The 17,738-nt window shown below is 41.8% G+C and overlaps 2 protein-coding genes across 3 annotated transcripts in view; both read right to left on the bottom strand.

Moving 5' to 3' along the window:
* LOC116474482 (C-C motif chemokine 2) overlaps nucleotides 1–14,373 on the bottom strand; it is a 30,500-nt gene extending 16,127 nt beyond the window's left edge. Inside the window, exons 1-3 of one of the 2 annotated variants that reach the window (XM_032162959.2) lie at nucleotides 14,234–14,373; nucleotides 13,320–13,437; nucleotides 12,455–12,938 (exon numbers count right to left, since the gene is read on the bottom strand). In XM_032162959.2, the coding sequence (XP_032018850.1) occupies nucleotides 12,833–12,938; nucleotides 13,320–13,437; nucleotides 14,234–14,309 (300 nt within the window). In that variant the 5' untranslated portion in view covers nucleotides 14,310–14,373 and the 3' untranslated portion in view covers nucleotides 12,455–12,832. Of the gene's footprint in view, nucleotides 1–12,454; nucleotides 12,939–13,319; nucleotides 13,438–14,233 lie in introns of those variants that run through there. The other variant, XM_032162961.2, reaches the window with a different exon arrangement.
* CCL7 (C-C motif chemokine ligand 7) lies at nucleotides 27–2,054 on the bottom strand. The gene is made up of 3 exons (XM_032162958.2): nucleotides 1,909–2,054; nucleotides 1,006–1,123; nucleotides 27–573 (listed from the first exon to the last, which is right to left on the bottom strand). The coding sequence occupies exons 1-3, from the start codon at nucleotides 2,012–2,014 to the stop codon at nucleotides 468–470; spliced, it is 330 nt and encodes a 109-aa protein (XP_032018849.1). The 5' UTR covers nucleotides 2,015–2,054; the 3' UTR covers nucleotides 27–467.
* Nucleotides 14,374–17,738: the final 3,365 nt, after the last annotated feature.

Raw genomic sequence — 17,738 nt, 5'->3', positions numbered from 1 at the left:
CCTTTTAAAAAACCATGAATGTCAGCTGTTACACAAAAATATATTTTATGTGAAAATTTGGGAGTCATACATATGCAAACATGTAATTATATAATAACAATATGCTTCCATAGGGACATCATATCTTAACAATTAGAGCAAATCTTTGCACTGATTCTTGCAAGAACTTATACAATACCACCATGAGGTAGAAAAGGGAGTAGCATCCCACAGTTTTTACAGGACTGAGATGACATATGCATCCAAGGCTTTACATTCAAAATCCACCAAAGTCCATGGAAGATTAAATTAAAATATTAATAACTTTTAAAAACTATTTAAGAAAAACCATGATTCACATTATTATATAAAGCTCATATTCCTTAGAATTAGAATAAAATAATCTCAGAACCACTCTGAGAAAGGACAGGGTATATAAATTATTTGTTTCTCAAGTCATGGCTTGGTTTCAGTTCAGTCATGAATGTTCAAAGCTTCGGAGTTTGGGTTTTCTTATCCAGGTGCTTCATAAAGTCCTGGACCCACTTCAGTGTGGGGTCAGCACAGATCTCCTTGTCCAGTTTGGTCTTGAAGCTGTGGAGGAGAAAGGAGACAGTCAGATGGAACACCTTGACGGTTCAGCCTGGGAGTGTGACCAAGTCTATGGGAAACCTGTCTAGCCCATCAGCCTAGCTGATGGGGATGCCTCAGGGATGAAGGAGGAAGAAGATAAAACAAAGAAAGGGGACTCAGAGAAGCAGCTCTTTTTGGTAGCCCAAGTGAATCTCTGTTGCTTCCAGGATGAAGGAACTGAGATGTAAAATGATAGCTGGAAAGGGAGCTGAGAGTGAGAAGCCACTTTCTTTTCTTGAATTGTTTCTCACTGGAAAATGTCTGGGATAAGGTTAGAGATGCTGTATGCATCACAGTATTTGACTCCAACTCATTCTGATATTAGTCCTATTCCCTGCCCAGGGAAGAACCTAGGACTGAGGTGTGAGGGGTGGGTGGTCATCGTCCACACACATTACAGCTTCCCGGGGACAGTGGCTACTGGTGATCCTTCTGTAGCTTTCCAGCCTCTGTTTAGGGATTTTCTTATTGATAAATCTGTAGCAGCAGGTAGTTGAAGTATTAATCCCATCTGCAATGAAACAACAAGAAGAAAAGGCCGTTGAGGGTGTGTCCTGGGTCTTTCTGTTTGTAAAATAGGGAATAGTAAGAAGAAGGAATCAGAAAGAAAGGAAGAGGTGGAGGGAAAAGCTGCCCATCCCAAATCCAATGTCTCTGCCCTTTGAGGCATCTCATAAACTCCCTTTCACTTTTATGGACTATGAAATAGGGAGGCACCATCACCAGTTGAAAGGCGGAAGAGGAATTGATGACTACTCTGGGCATTGCTAGGAGGGGCTAATATAATAATCCAATTCCTTAGAGCAAGGGTACCCCAACTATGGATCCCCTTTTAGGCTCTGAGCATTCTATGCTTGCTCATGAGTTTCCCTGATACATACCACCTCTGCAGAACTGCTGTTTCTGGAACCTGGGCTGAATGAAACACAGACCAGATTCTGGGTTTCCCAGCATCTGGAAACAGCCTGCACACCCATCCCCAGAAGCCCCCTGTCTTTGATCACCCTGATCCCAAACTCTGCTGGAAGCAGCTGGGGTGGCAACTGCACTGAGGGTGTTCCCAGAGCTGGAATCCTGGAAGGAGTTGAATTTGGGGTTCACAGCTGGAATTCTAGTTCAGGCTCTACCCAGCAGCAGCTGTGTGGTTGGGCTCACCCCTTGTCCTTTTTCTCAGTTACCTTATCTTGGAAAAGTAGCTGTTAAAGTGAGACTGTGAGTATCAGGTCTTCTTGATTGGTCCAGGATAACCCAGAGAGGGGGCAATGTGCTTCAAGGAGAAGGACAGAGGGACCTTACCTGGCTGAGCAAGCCCCTGGGGGCTGAAGGTAGCTGCTGCGAGCAGCAGACACAGAAGTGCTGCAGAGGCTTTCATGATGGAGGGTGAGGTCATGGGCTTCCACATGAGAATTGGAGGTTTCTGGGTTGGTCTCAGCCCCTCTGCTCCTCTGGCAGCTCTGTCTCTGCCTTTTATAGGAAGCAGAGAGGATGAATCATAGGATGGAGTAATAAATCTTTGGAGTAATAAATCTGCTGAGCCAGTGCACTTCAGTGGGAGGATAGGAAATGAGAGTATGAGTAGAGGCTAGCCTGTTTTTCAGCTAAGATCAGGAGTGGTAGGTGAAGTAGGGTCTATGTAGAGGAAGACTACAGTATGTAATCTATGGCTATTATTAAGAGACCAGTTTCTCTGAAATGAGACACATGCTATAGAAAAAGGAAGGAATCGGGGATACCAAAGTCAAAGATATATAAGGGATATTCCCCTTTTCCCTTTGGAATGGCATCCCTCGGACACGAGTCCACAAAGAGACACTCAAACTTTGGCTCAACTCTACAAAGGACTCAAAGATTCTTCACTGTCTTAAGTCCTGGTGGCTTTCTAAAATCCAGAGAAAAGTAAAATAATAGAACATTAGCAGAAAAATAGAATTCAGTATTCTCAGAATAATAGTACCTAAAATTGTAGTGTCTATTTTAGTAATCTATTGCTGCATAACAATCTATCTGAAAACAGTGACTTAAAACAATAACAATCCTCTGGGTTTTTTTGCTCTTGAATATATCACAAGGCCTTCATTCAATGTCTGGGGTCTGGGCTGGGAGGACTTCAACAGCCGGCAGTTGGACCAGATGGAATTTCTCAGGTCTCTCTCTCTCTCTCTCTCTCTCTCTCTCTGTGTGTGTGTGTGTGTGTGTGTGTGTGTGATCTTTCCAGTGGTCCCTCCACATGGCTAGATATTTTGCATGATGGCTTAAGGATCCCAGGTGCAAGGTTAGGGAACATAGTCATACCTCTTAATGGGAAGAGTGGAAAAGAATTTGAGGATATGTTTTAAAACCACTATTTGTTTTATAGGCTATCAGAACTGCACAGCATATCAAGATCTTAAAATATTGTGTTTCTAAAACATCTGATGAGCTGTGAAAATATTTTTCCAAGTAAAAGAATATAGGGAAGGCAAATTTATGGACAAAATCAGAGACCTTCAGTTTGAATCAGAGACAAGAGACTTCTTGTCATTCTTCCCACACACATATCTCAGGAATACAAAGAACAAATTTAGGAAACCACTAATCTAGCTCCTCATCTCACATACACATTACAAAATCACCAACTAATCGCCTTTGATGTCAGTGAAAAGGGGTTTGATGAGAGACCATGGGTGGGGTCCTTATGCCTCTAACTGGGCCATGCATCATGGACATGGAATGCAAAAGAGGAAAGTTATTCAAGGGGGAATTGAGCATTATACAATCTTGAATATTAATTTGGGAACAATGCAAGGCTTTGATTCTGGTTTTAGTTTTATGTCATTTTATCTTACCCCTATGACTTTGCTCAGGCTAGTCATTCTCTCAATTAGTTCTTTTTCAAATTGTTTTTATTCCCAGCTCCAGAAATTGGTGAAGAGTTGACCTACTTTCAATCTCCTTATTTATGGAGTCTTCCCAGCTCACTCTAATGTAACACATTAGAACAGTATATTTTCTAACCCAGGGTGTACATTCCATCCACTTGGTGCTTCTAAAAAGCAGAATCCTTTCCTTTGACTTTTCTTTCTTTTTCTTTTTTCTTTTATTTTGTAAGACAACCATCATGAACAACCCACTGAATGATCCACGAAGTTGGAGTAGAACACAGGGGTCCTGCCCAGAAGTTACCTTTCCTGGATCTGTCTGGTAAGCAGCTCAAGGAAGTACTCATGGGTTCCAGTTGGTTAAACCTTTCTCCTTCAGAAAATCCTTAAGTGAAGTACCCCAAGATGTCCCTGCCTAAGATCCCAGAGAAAACGCCTGCTTATATTTATGATGGAAAGGCCTGTAGCTATTACCCACAAGACCTGAGAATGGTAAAAATAAGAGGCTGTTGAATTGTTGCCGAATTTTGTAAAAACTTTTAAATAATTTAAAGACAATATCAGCTGGTTGTAGAAAATATGGCAAAATTAGAAACACTTATTAAAAAAAGAATATTACTGTACATTATCAACATCAGAAGGTGTAAGTGGTTAATTTCCTTCCAGATTAAAAAATATATATTTTTAACCCTTAGTCACAAAAATATGTCCTTCTTTGTCTCTAGTAACAATTTTTGTCTTAAAATTTATTTGTCTGATATTATTAACAGTATAGCCACTAGCTCTTTTTTGATGATCATTTCCATGGGGTGTCTTTTCCTATACTTTTACTTTCAAATTATCTGAGATTTCAAATTTACAACATGTGTCTTATAGATAGCATATCGCTGATTTATTTTAAAAATTCATTTATTCAACCTTTGCTTTTTAGTTGGGGTTTTAATCCTTTTACATTTAGTGTAATTACTCATGAAGTAGGATTACCATCTGATATTTTCCCTTTTTTATATATTTATGTCTCTTTTGTTCCTCACTTTTTAAATTATTACTTTACTTTATGAACCATAAGTATTTTCTACTGTACCATTGTATTTCCCATTTTTATCATATATGTTTGAGTTATTTTCTTAATGGCTACCCTGGGGATTATCATTAACATCATAATTTATAACAACCTATTCTCTCTAGAGAATTCTACCATATATTTAAGGAAGATTTAATATCAATACTCCTCAAGCTCTTCTAAGATATTGAAGAGAAGGAAACACTTCCAAACTTACTACTATATAAGGCCAGGATTACCCTGATACCAAAGTTGAACAAAGGCACTGCAAGAAAGGAAAACTACCAGCAAATATCCCTGATGAATATTAATGCAAAAATCCTCAACAAAGCACTAGCAAACCGAATTCAAAAGCATATTAAAAGGATTATATACCATCACTAAGTAGGATTTATTTCTGGAATGGAAGGATAATTCAACATACAAAAACCAATCAATGTAATATGCCACATTAACAGAATGAAGAACAAAAATTACATTATAATCTCAATTCATGACAAAAAAGCATTTGACAAAATTTGACATCTTTTCATGATAGGAATACTCAACAAACTAGGAAAATAGTGTGGAAATAGAAAATACCTCAACATAATAAAGTCCATGTATGAAAAGCCCACAGTTAAAATCATACACAATAGAAAAAGACTGAAAGCATTTTCTTGCTTCTGTCATTTCTGTTAAATGTAGTACTAGAATGAGACCCATCTGAACCAAACAAGAAAAAAAGTCATCTAAATTGGAAAGGAAGAAGTAAAATTATCTCTGTTTCCAGATGATATGACTTTATATGTAGAAAACCCTGAAAATTTCACACATGCAAAAGAACCGTTACAACTAATAAAGGAATTCAGCAGAGTACAAATACAACACAACAAATCAACACACAAAAATCAGACATTTTATATACATGAGCAATAAACAGTTTGAAAAGAAAATTAATAAAACAATTCCATTTACAATAGCATTGAAAAGAAGAAAATATTAGGGATTAATCAATATTTAGAAGTAAAAACTTGAACAACAAAAACTACAAAATATTGCCCAAAATTAAAGAAGATACAAATAAATGAGAAGACATCCCAGGTTTATGAATTGGAAGAATTAATATTGTTAATATTGACAGCTTAACAATGCTACTCAAGTAATCTACGGATTCAATGCAATCCTATCAGAATCCCAATAATATTTTTGCAGAAATAGAAAAATCCATCTTAAAATTCACATGGAATATCAAATCATTCCAAATAGTCAAAAACAATTTTGAAAAAGAAAAAACAAACTTGAAGGTCTCACTCTTATCAATTTCAAAACATATTACAAAGCTACAGTAATCAAAATAATGTGTTATTGGCATGAAGACAGACATATAGACCAATAGAGTAGAATAGAGAGCCTAGAAATAAAATCTCTTGCATATGGTCAAATGATCTTTGACAAGGATGTCAAGACCACTCAGTAAGGAAAGGTCAGTCTCTTAAACAGATGATGGTGGGAAAACCAGATATCCAAATGAAAAGATTAAAGCTGGACCCTTGCTGGGTGTGGTGGCTCACGCCTGTAATCCCAGCACTTTGAGAGGCCGAGGTGGGTGGATCACCTGAGGTCAGGAGTTCAAGACCAGCCTAACCAAGTGAGCCAAGTCATGCCTTGCAGCCTGGGACAAGAGTGAAATCCATCTCAAAAAAAAAAAAAAAAAAAAAAAAAAAAAAAAAAAGCATACAAAATTCAACTCAAAATGGATCGAAGACTTAAATGCAAGATGTAAAATTATAAACCCCCTAGAAGAAAGTAGGGGGAAATCTTTATGATATTGGATTTGACAATTTTTTTTTTTTGAAATGGAATTTCACTCTTTTTGCCCAGGCTGGAGTGCAATGGCATGATCTCAGCTCACTGCAACCTCTGCTTCCCAGGTTCAAGTGACTCTCCTCCCTCAGCCTCCCAAGTAGCTGGGATTACAGGTACTCACCACCATTTCTGGCTAATTTTGTATTTTTAGCAGAAATGGGGCTTCACCATGTTGGCCAGGCTGGTCTCGAACTCCTGACCTCAAGTGATCTGCCTGCCTCAGCCTCCCATAGTGCTGGGATTACAAGTGTGAGCCACTGCACTCAGCTGGTTTTTTTAATATAACACCAAAAGCACAGGGAACCAAAGCAAAAATAGATAAACGGAATTACATCAAACGTAAACACTTTGGTGTATTGAAGGGCACAATCAGCAGAATGAAAAGTCAATCTATGAAATGAGAGAAAATATTTACAAATCATGTAATTGATAAGGGGTTAACATTAGAATATATAAAGAATTTCAGGTTGGGCCCAGTGGCTCACGCCTGTAATCTCAACACTTTGGGAGGCTGAGGCAGGCAGATCACTTGAGGCTAGGAGTTAGAGACCTGCCTGTCCAAAGTAGTGAAACCCAGTCTCTACTAAAAATACAAAAACTTAGCTGGGTGTGATGGTGCATGCCTGTAATCCCAGCTACACAGAAGGCTGAGGTACAAGAATCACTTGAACTCGGCAGGTGGAGGTTGCAGTGAGCTGAGATCACACCACCGCACTACATCCTGGGCAACAAAGTGAAACTCTGTCTCAAAAGAAAAAAAAGAACTTCTACAGCATTGACAATAAAAAACAAATAACCCGATTAAAAATAGGCAAAGGATTTCAATATACATTTTCCAAAGATGATATACAAATGACCAACATGCATCTGAAAAGATGCTCAATATCACTAATACTAGGAACATGCAAACCAAGACCATAGGGAGGTATCACCTCACCTTCATTAGGATGGCTAGTATCAAAAAGACAGAAAATAACAAGTGAAGACAAGGATGTGATAAAACTGGAACCTTTGTTTACTGTTGGTGGGAATGTAAAATGGTGCAGCTACTATGGAAACATTATGGTAGATCTTAAAAAAAATAAAAATAGGATTACCAAATGATGCAGCAATCCCACTTGTGGATATGTATCCAAAGGAACTGAAAGCAGAATCTGGAAGAGACATTTGCATATCCACATTCAGAACAGCATCATGCACAGTAACCACAAGATGAAAACAACCCAGCTGTCAATCACTGAATGAATGGATAAACAAAATGTGCTATATACATACAAGGGAATATTATTCAACCTTAAAAAAAGAAGAGAATTTTGACACATGCCTTAACATGAATGAACCTTGAGAACATTATGTTAAATAAAATAAACATTCACCAAAAGACACATATTGTATAATCCCACTTATAGAAGGTACCTAAAGTAGTTAAATTCATAGAAGAAGAAGGTAGAATGGTGGTTGCCAGGGGCTGCGCAGCGGAGGAAATGAGCAGGTATTGTTTAATGAGTATGCAATTTCAGTTTTACAAGATGAAAACATTCTGGAAATTGCACAACAATGTTAAATATATTAACATTAACAATACTGAAATATACACTTAAAAATGGTAAATATGATACATTTCATGGTATGCATTTTTTAGCCAAAATTTTTCAAAATTAAAAACTTTAAAAAAGAGATAATGATACCTTACAGAAATGAATTTTATAGCCTCCAAATGAAAGATTGACAGTACTTTTAAAAAATGAACAATTTATCTGCTCAATTTAAACACTCATTTACAAGGTGGAATAGGAATAAGATGCTTAAAATAAACATTCTCATTGGACGAGGAAGACTGGGAGACACACAGCAATGACTGATTTGTAGAAATTCTGATATACTGCTGGGCAGACATCAAAAGGGACTCTTCCTGGAACAGGAACAGGGGCTCTGATCTCACCTGCAGGAAGGGCTTCCTTGTTGGAGGCTCCAGATCCACCTTCTGTAAGGCCCTTGCTTGTCCATTTCTTCTACTTGGCCGCACTGTACACGGAACTCAGTGGACATGCTCTCATTCAGTGGCCGTCATGGCCTGTTTGTAGCTCATGGAAGATTTGCAAGTTGTTTTATAGATAGAATAGTCAAAGGCTTTTTCAGTCTTGGCTTCTGATTTTCCTGGCAACATGATTTTCTCAAAAAATTACTAGCACTTTTCCAATCTGCCAGTAAAGACATGTAAAATCTCTTTCTACTGGTAGTGCTTGGCATATTTCTGTGCTTCCTCCGCACCCAACCCATAACTGTCTTTTAGGATCAGGCTCCCAGGTTAGAATGGGAATGCCACATTGTTAACCCACTGTATTCCTGAAGCCACTCTGTGAAACTGAAAGGTTTTATGGATATTTTGTTGTTCAAATCGTTTTTAAAAATTCCATCCCACTGCCTGGGATGGTGAAACAGTTGTATTTCAAACTTTACAATGTCCTAAATGTTTCCACTCTATGCTCCCTTTTGTTCCTGAATGTAAATTGGTCAAGGCTAGGTCAGAACAAAGGACACTATGAAAACCCAAGTCAGAGGTTACCAGGACTGGCTGTCAGTTCCAATGACCTGAATATGAGAGAACTGAGGAGCACATGGCATCAAACTCATCTGTGCACCAGTATCCGTCTTCTAGGGAACTCGTAAAATACAGCAATGGGAAGAGGAGCCTTCCCCCCATTGTAACATTCTAAATCAGAATCTTCGAGGATGTCGTGATGTTTTGGAAAGACCTCAGATGACTCTAATGTACCTTAGGTCACTTAGGAAGCATTTAATGCACAAATTAAATCCACAGCCTTTGAACCCACAGATAAAAGGTGACTTGCAAAAGTTTACCTGACAATCTAGTTACCAAACCAGATACAGATCTCAAAGGCCAGGTCATAGTGTCCAACTACCTATTGTAAATCTTCACCTGGCTCCTGGCTGTGATAGTCTCAGTAGTGTCCCTCTCCCAATGATGCTCACATCCTTGTAGTCAGGCGCGGTGGCTCACACCTGTAATACCAACACTTTGAGAAGCCAAGGTGGGCGGATCACTTGAGGTCAGGAGTTTGGGACCAGCCTGGCCAACAGGGTAAAACCCCATCTCTACTAAAAATACAAAAATTAGCCAGGTGTGGTGGTGCACGTCTGTAATCCCAGTTACTTGGGAGGCTGAGGCAGGAGAATCACTTGAACACAGGAGGCAGAGGTTGCAGTGAGCTGAGATTGTGCTACTGCACTCCAGCCTGGGCAACAGAGCGAGACTCCATTTCCAAAAAAAAAAAAAAAAAGCCTACGTCCTAATAGAATCCCTATGCTCTATAAGTATGCTACCTGACATAGCAAAAGAAATTTTATAAATGTGATTAACTTAAGAATCTTGAGATGAAGATGTTATCCTTGATTATCCAGATGGGCTCAGCGTAATCACAATATAATCACCTTTTAAGATGAAGGCAGGAAGGTCAAAGTCAGAGACAAGACGTGACTATGAAAGAAAAGGAGTGTGAGAGAGAGAGAGGTTTCTGAAGATACAGGAAGAGACCATGAGTTAAGGAATTCAGGTAGCCTCTAGCAGTTGGAAAAAAGCAAGAAAACGGATTCTCCCCTAGAACCTCTGGAAGGAATGAATATAGCCCTATGGACCCATGATAACTTCTGACCTCCAGAACTATAAGACAATGTATTTTTTTGTTTTAAGCCATTAAGCTTATGGTAATTTGTTACAGTAACAATAAGAAACTAATACAGATTTTGGTACTTGGAAATATGGTGCTTCTGTAACTAACACCTGCAGATGTGGATGTGGCTTTGGATTTAAATAATGAGCATAGGCTGGAAGAATTTTGAGCATGACATAAAAAGCCTAGATTTCCTGGAACTGACTGTTGGCAGCAACAGGAAATGAATGCATTGCACTTGGCACTTTCTTCTAAAACAGAGTCTCACCACTGCCAATGCCCTGTGTTCAGTTTCATCATGCAAGGAGCAAGGAACTCCATGCTTGGGTGGAAAACAGTATGGAGTCAAGACTTCCTGAAAATGAAGAGATGTGACCTGCAAGGGGAATGTAAGCAGATTAATTTGGGGTTTGAGCATGTGGATCCCCCCTTTCTCTGCCTCCTCTCCTCCCAGACTGTCTGCCTCAAATCTGCCTGGCGTCACAGGGCTGCTGCTTGGAAGCCATATGATGAGGTCTCATTTGTTTGCATTCTATTCTCTTTTTGCCTCTTGGCATCTACTGCAATTTGAGATTTCACTCCTGATTGGTGATCAAGGTCAGGGAATGTAGGGGTAGAAGAGAGGCGGGGAGGGCTGCTTGACCTGGAGTGAGGGTCAGTGAGTTTTCTAAATAGCTGTCAATAAATTATCTGCTGACTGATGCATCAGCTCATTGGAGCTTTGAAGGGATTCTGTAGTCTGATTCAGGGACCCTGGACTGGCTCAGGAATGTAGAAGCAGAATCCCTTCTCTCCCTCTGCAACTCGTTAGTAGAAATGGAAGTTTTCCAAGAGATGTGCTCCCAGATCCGAAAGAGAACCTAAGTTTCTCTGGGTTCCTATTTGTAGCAGGTTATCATCCCTGTATGATCGATGTAGGCTCAGAATATCTGACCTGTCCTGACTGACAAAGCAAGTCAGTGCTGGATGCGGGTGAGAACCTGAGTGTGCTTCTTGCCAGTCAAAGTTTTCCCCAGCACCTCATGCTACCAAAAGCACTGCTTGCTCTAGCTTGACACAGTGGTCATTTCCCCACCAGATTGGGAAGTTAAGAACCATGCAGTTTATTCAACAGAGCAAGACATCTGCTTTCCTGAGTGTTGGGGTGGTGTGGGTGCCCAGGCGGGCCAAATGCTTTATAGGTGGGACAAATATCATGCAAAGGAATACACACTTTAGGTGGCTATTTAGGAATAGGAGGCTCATCTGTTTAAATGGATGATTCCAGGTGCCTGAGATTGGGATGGGGGGATAGTAATGGAGGGAAACACATTCTGGTTTCAGGGAAGCTGCACCCTTAAAATGTGGGTTGAAGATGAGGTTTTCATATCTTAAGTCACAGGTCTTTCTCCTCCATTTACAACATGCAGCATTTCACCCTGCATGGCTCATTCTTCTCCGTTGCTGCCTCTTTGGCTCCATATTTAGGCCTTCATCATCTCTTGCTTGGACCATGGCAATAGCTTCTCACTAGTCCCTCTTTCTCCGTGTATGTATAAAATCTATAAGTTACATTTCCTGAAACTTATCTCTGAATCTGTAAACATGGCACATCGCTCCTCGTTGGACTGAAGATTCTCAACGTTTCCTTTTAACCTACAGAGTTGAGTACTAACTCTTCACCCTAACATTCAAATCCCTTGACTCAACCTTCCTTTCTAACTTGTCATCCCTTGACATTGGTGTGGGTCCGAATTCGCATCTGATTCATTGGTTTTCTCCCTGCTTGATGTACACGTCATCACCATTTCTACCTCCAGGTATTTGCTCCCACTCTTCTTTCTCGTTTCTTAATGATCCTATAATTTTTCTAGAAAAGCCTTATTCATTCATAAATAATAAGTTCAAGTCTCATCATCTCTATGAAACTTCAATCTAATCATCTTATCTATGGTGATTAACTCTTTCCTTATTTCCTAATACTGGCAGTGTCTGTATTACTCCAGGTTGGGGTATTAATTGGAGAGGTACAGATTGGGGGGTGGGTAGCCCAGTTAGGGGGAAGTTGTGATATGTTAAGGGAAGAATTGCATGCAGGGGTCCGGGTCTGTTAGAAAAGGAATGGGGGTTGGGCTCTTGCTAAATGAGTGACCAGGGTCATTGGGCTCTGGGCTGCTTATGTTGAAGACTGGAAGGGTGGTGCTTTAATGCCTAACTGGCCTGCCATAAAGATTCTTCTGTGGATACTCAGAGGAGACCACCCAGTGGAGAAGACTGGGGCCAATCCACATTCCCATTCCTTCAAAATGTGAGCCCCACCCTCTGAAATCGTGTTCCTTCGTCACCACGAAGCTCATACTCTCAGCTTTGTAATTTCCTTCAAGAAAACACTGGAAGTCAGGTTTTGTACAAAAATATATTTATTTTGTGTAATAGTTACAAAATATTCATTTCCACAATAATATTTTAGCAATGCATTGGAATGTTAAAACAAAAATTCTTTGTATTAATGATTCTTGCAAAGACCCTCAAAACATCCCAGGGGTAGAACTGTGGTTCAAGAGGAAAAGCAATTTCCCCAAGTCTCTGTATCTAAAAAACACTAGTACCATGAAAGATAAACTTAAAACATCAATAACTTAAATAAAAATTAACATTACTTAAGGCATAATGTTTCATATCAACAAACAAAATTCATTATAATAAAATAAAACAGGGTATCTGGGGAAAGCTAGGGGAAAATAAGTTAGCTGCAGATTCTTGGGTTATGGAGTGGGTGTTCAAGGCTTCGGAGTTTGGGTTTGCTTGTCCAGGTGGTCCATGGAATCCTGAACCCACTTCTGCTTGGGGTCAGCACAGATCTCCTTGGCCACAATGGTCTTGAAGCTGTGGGGAGGGAGGACAGAGTTAGATGAAGTTCCTCTGCAGTTTTGGCCTAGAAGTGCAGCCCATTCTGCATCAACGGGCTGCCATGGGAGCTAGAGGAGGAAGGCAGGTGGAAGGAGGGAACCCAGGGCAAACTGCTCCTATAGGTGTCCAGGTGGAGCCATCCTGACTTCAAGCTAAAGAAATTGGGGTGTTCTGAATAGGCACCCACGTGGAGAGTGATGTTGGGGTTCACTTTTTCCCTTGGTGCCTCAGTTTTCCCATTGGGAACCTTGTACATTAAGTTAAATAGTGCACTCTCTGACTCTAGGTTTATGAGGCTTGCTCCTTGCTCTGCAAGGAAGAACCTCAGGCCAGGGAAGGTTGGTGTGATGAACTCACATCACAGCTTCTTTGGGACACTTGCTGCTGGTGATTCTTCTATAGCTCGCCAGCCTCTGCACTGAGATCTTCTTATTGGTGAAGTTATAGCAGCAGGTGACTGGGGCATTGATTGCATCTGGAAAATAAACCACAAAGAAAATGCATTTTAGGATGAACTGGATTATTCTGATCTTAAGAGCAGAAAAGAGTCATGAGGAAAAAGCAAAAGGAAGGCAGGAGAAGAGAAAGAGCTCATTAAATCCCAGTGCTTCTGCCTATATCTCAGAGCTAGAATGTGATCTTTGACCCAATGACTCAGTTTCCTATGCTGTAAAATGGGTATATAACACTGGTAATGGACAGAGAGAAGGAGGAGCTGTTAAAGCTATATAATGCCTACAAGTGTCATTAAGACGGACCAATAATCCAGATGATCAACGCCAGGGAAGATCAGCTGGGGAGCCCCGCTATGAGTCTCCTTTTAGACTCTGAACAGTCTATGCCTGGTCATGAGTTTCCCTGATACTCATTACCTCTGCAGAGTCACCGTCTCTGGAAGCTAAGGTGAATGAAGCACAGACCAGATTCTGGGTCTCCAGTGTGTCTGGAAACAGCCTACACACCCACCCTCTCTTTGATTACCCTGATCCCCAAACTCTGCTGGAAGCAGCTGGGAGAGTAACAGTGCTGAGTGTGTTCCCAGAGCTGGAATCCTGGAAGGAGCTGGATTTGGGGTTCACAGCTGGAATTCTAGTTCAGGCTCTGCCCAGCAGCAGCGGTGTGGTTGGGCTCACCCCTTGTCCTTTTCTGAGTCACCTTATCTTGGAAAAGTAGCGTTAAAGCAAGACTGTGGGTACCACGTCTGCTTGGATGGTCCATGATAACTCAGAGAGAGGACAATGTGGTTCAAGGAGAAGAAGAGGGGGCCTTACCTGGCTGAGCCAGCCCCTGGGGGCTGAAGGTGGCTGCTATGAGCAGCAGGCACAGAAGTGCTGCAGAGACTTTCATGCTGGAGGCGAGAGTGCGAGCTTCAGTTTGAGAATTGGATGTTTCTGGGTTAGTCTCAGCCTCTGTTCCTCTGGCTGCTGTCTGCCTCTTATTGAAGCAGGCAGAGGGAGAGAGGGCGGAGTCAAGCAGGAGGAGGGATCTTCCATGAATGATAAGTGGGCTGTTAAATCTGCTGAGCAAATGCAGCATCCTGTGGATTTCCAGGAAATAGGAAAGGGAAGCAGTGGGTCACGAGACACTTTTTCCATTCACTGCTGAGACCAAATGAGCAAACGGGGAGGATGGGGTGCCATTAAGCCCAGACTGACCACAGATGTGAACTAAGAGGGTTATTTTTAAGGATTCCGCTTTCTCTGAAGCGAAAACTGCAGAAAAGGAAGGAAGCGAGGAAACTAGATGAAAGCATGTCAGGCTCGCTGCCAGCTTACCTTCAGGCCACAGTCCAAGGGGCCTCCCAGCCAGGAAGGAGATCTCAAGCTTTGGCTGGCTCCCTGACAATGCATTAAATCCATTTGCTCATTCAAATGTAGGATAGTAGCATAATAGAAGCCTAGCAGAACTGTAGGATGGTGTAAACATTGAACTGAATTCTAGGAGTTCTAGGTTTTCAGACTTCGACAAAGCCATAGACATCATGTAGTGCTGCAGAAGAAATGCCGGTGTCATACTCACAGAGCGCTTACTCTGCTAGGAATATTCTCAGACCTTTACAAATATTAACTCTGTAAATTCCCCAACTTTATCTAGTAGGGATTGCTAATTTCCATGTTATAGATCAGGCAACTGAGGCACAGAAGCGTTAAATAGCCTGCTCAAGGTCCCCTCGAGCACAGAACCCAGGCAGCCCTGTCCCCAGTGGGCTTCCACCTCTGTGACATACTGCTGAAAGGAAACGTGCGCAAATCCTCCAACTAGTTGCTGCTTGAGTCCTCTCTCTGTCCTCAGCATCTTCCAAATGGGCAGACAGCTAAAGGAGAATCTAGAAATATTCCTCATGGCTAAGTCATTACGAGTTAGGAGGCTGTTGCTAGCATAGCAGGCAGCAGTGGACAAGAAGTTCATGCCTGGTTATGGTGGCTATTCTCCTGGCTTCCTTCTTAATTTCCAGGGGACATGAGTAAGCAGTGGAGGAGTATTTCGAGAATTGGAAAGCCTGGCTCCATTCCTCAGTTGTGCCTTAGATTTCCTCAGAAACTACAGAGGCATACTAATAAAAACCCAAACACCTTAGAATTCATTTCAGTGAACTCTTATCTCTTACAAATATGATAGGAGTACTTGAGGCATGTTAATGGCTGAGCTGAGTTTAAAATTCTGATCTCTCGATTCTCTTAGCCCACTGCCTCCTCCTTCTGAGCCCTGCAGTGCCCTTGCCCAATGGGCATGCAAAGACTAGTGACTCTTCTTTCATAAAGGGTCACTGAGGCAATGTCTATAAATGCATGGGGTTTCTTGAAAGAAAACACTTTTCACTACACTTGTAAAAAGAAACAGGTTGTATTCAACAAATGACTGTTTTATTCCTAGTAAGTGGTCAGTAATGGCATTGTTGAGTGCATTCAGGGAGTCAGGTATGGTGCTGACATACTTTTCAGCGCTGCCTGCCTAGTCCTCCAACCAACCCAGCTTTCGTTAGGTTAAAACCGAAGTTATTTGTCCAGGAACTCAGACAGAGTAGTAGATGTGGCTGAGACTCCCACCCAGGATGTTTCCATTCCAGAATCTCTTCTTCCTGGGACTAGACTTGATGTCTCATGATGGATATTGGTTTCCTGGAGAACCCCAGAGCAGAGACTATATGGAGTGGCCATTTCAGACTCTGGTGGAATTACAAGAAGGCAAGATGAAGAGAGAACAAATCAACTCAAGCTCTGCTTTGCTTGTGCCTCTTGAGGAGCCTTAGTTTTGTTCTGCCTGAATCTCACTAGTTACTCCTTTTCTCCCCAACCAGTGTTGAAACTTCTCTGTGTTTGGCTCAGTCCTCTGCTCATGCCTCAATCCATTCTTATCCAATGAATAAAATGTTTCCAGGACTAGGGACTGTGCAACTTTGTGTAGGAATTTCTTCCTAGGCCATCTCACCTCATCTTCCAAAAAGTTTTCCTCATATCAGGGGAAACCTCTCTCTAATCTGTTAGTGCATCCTTTACCATGAACTTGGTGGACCGCATTCCATTTCCCTTTATAATCCAGTCATGCTTCAGGTTTTCTCTAGGTTAACAAGCTGAAAGATGCTGAGATCTTTAAACAAGTCTCTCCTGGCTTAGTCACATCAGCATCACTCATAGAATCCCAGAATCAATGGGCTTATAGACATCCTGTAGCATGACAACTTCTTTTTATCTTATAAAACCACAATCCAGAGAAGGAGACCAATTAGCCCATGGTCACAGAGAAAAACTTCCCAGCTTTGCTGGCTGAGTGTTCACACAGGCTTCTGAGTGTTGGAAGCATGTCTCTACTTCAGGGAGGGGTTGTCATCTCTGGAAAGTGACTTGGCCTTTGCATATATCAGACAGTAAACACATGGAAGGTGAAAAGGTGTGAATCAGAAGAGAAAGTCTTCTGAAAAGTGATAGCTGTCTGCCTCCCACTTCTGCTCTGTCAAGAAAAGATGCCCTCCCCCCTGGGAGGTCAGTGCCGGGGTGAGAGAAGTGAGTGGAAATTCCCACTCTGAGGCAGCTTTGGAAGTTCCCAGATTCCGTAGAAGAGAATGCATTTGGCTGGAGCCTGCATTCCAGTTGCTAGGCCCGGAGCCAGGAAGCTCTCACATGGTGCTCTGCTGGGAAAATCTCGGCACAAGCCTGGGTTAGGCTCTGGCACAAGCCTGGGTTGGACTCTCGCTTGGGGACACACAAGGGAAAGGCCCCCAGAGGGGCTATGGGGGAAGTGAGGGTCGGTCAATGCTCTGATGCTGTTACCCCGGGGCCTCCTCTCTATCGACTCATAGATAAAGAATGGAAAAGTTCCTCTTGGTGAATAATGCTTTCTTCATTCCTCCCGGGGTCTGACTCCACCACCAGGATCCTCCGCATGAACCTTGGTCATCGCTGCAGACTCCCACTCAGTGTCAGGGGTGAAAAAAAGAGGAAGCAAAAGTGAGCTCTCTAGAAAGATCTGAAGCCACTGCCTGGGCCCCCACCCACTTCTGTGGTTCACTTGTCCCTGCCCACCTAGTGTAGGCTCCCTCGCTGGTGCTCCCTTCGCTCAGCCTTCAAGAGAGATGCACCTTAGCTCTGCACTCACCACGTCCTTTCTAGACAACCCCTCCTCAAGGCCTCTCCTCCAGGCTCGCTCCAGGTAGAATACAGCCCATTTTCCCAGGGCCGCTACTCTGCCATCCCTTTCCTTTCAGGGATGAAAATCTTCCCTTAATTTTTCACAGGATGTCAGAAAATGAACAAGACCTTAGAGACCATCTACCTGTTT

Source organism: Hylobates moloch, unplaced genomic scaffold (genome assembly GCF_009828535.3).
Source record: "Hylobates moloch isolate HMO894 unplaced genomic scaffold, HMol_V3 SCAFFOLD_10, whole genome shotgun sequence".
Classification (NCBI taxonomy): domain Eukaryota; kingdom Metazoa; phylum Chordata; class Mammalia; order Primates; family Hylobatidae; genus Hylobates; species Hylobates moloch.
The sequence above is the reverse complement of the archived record's forward strand: the minus strand, read 5'-3'. Positions and strand labels throughout refer to the sequence as shown.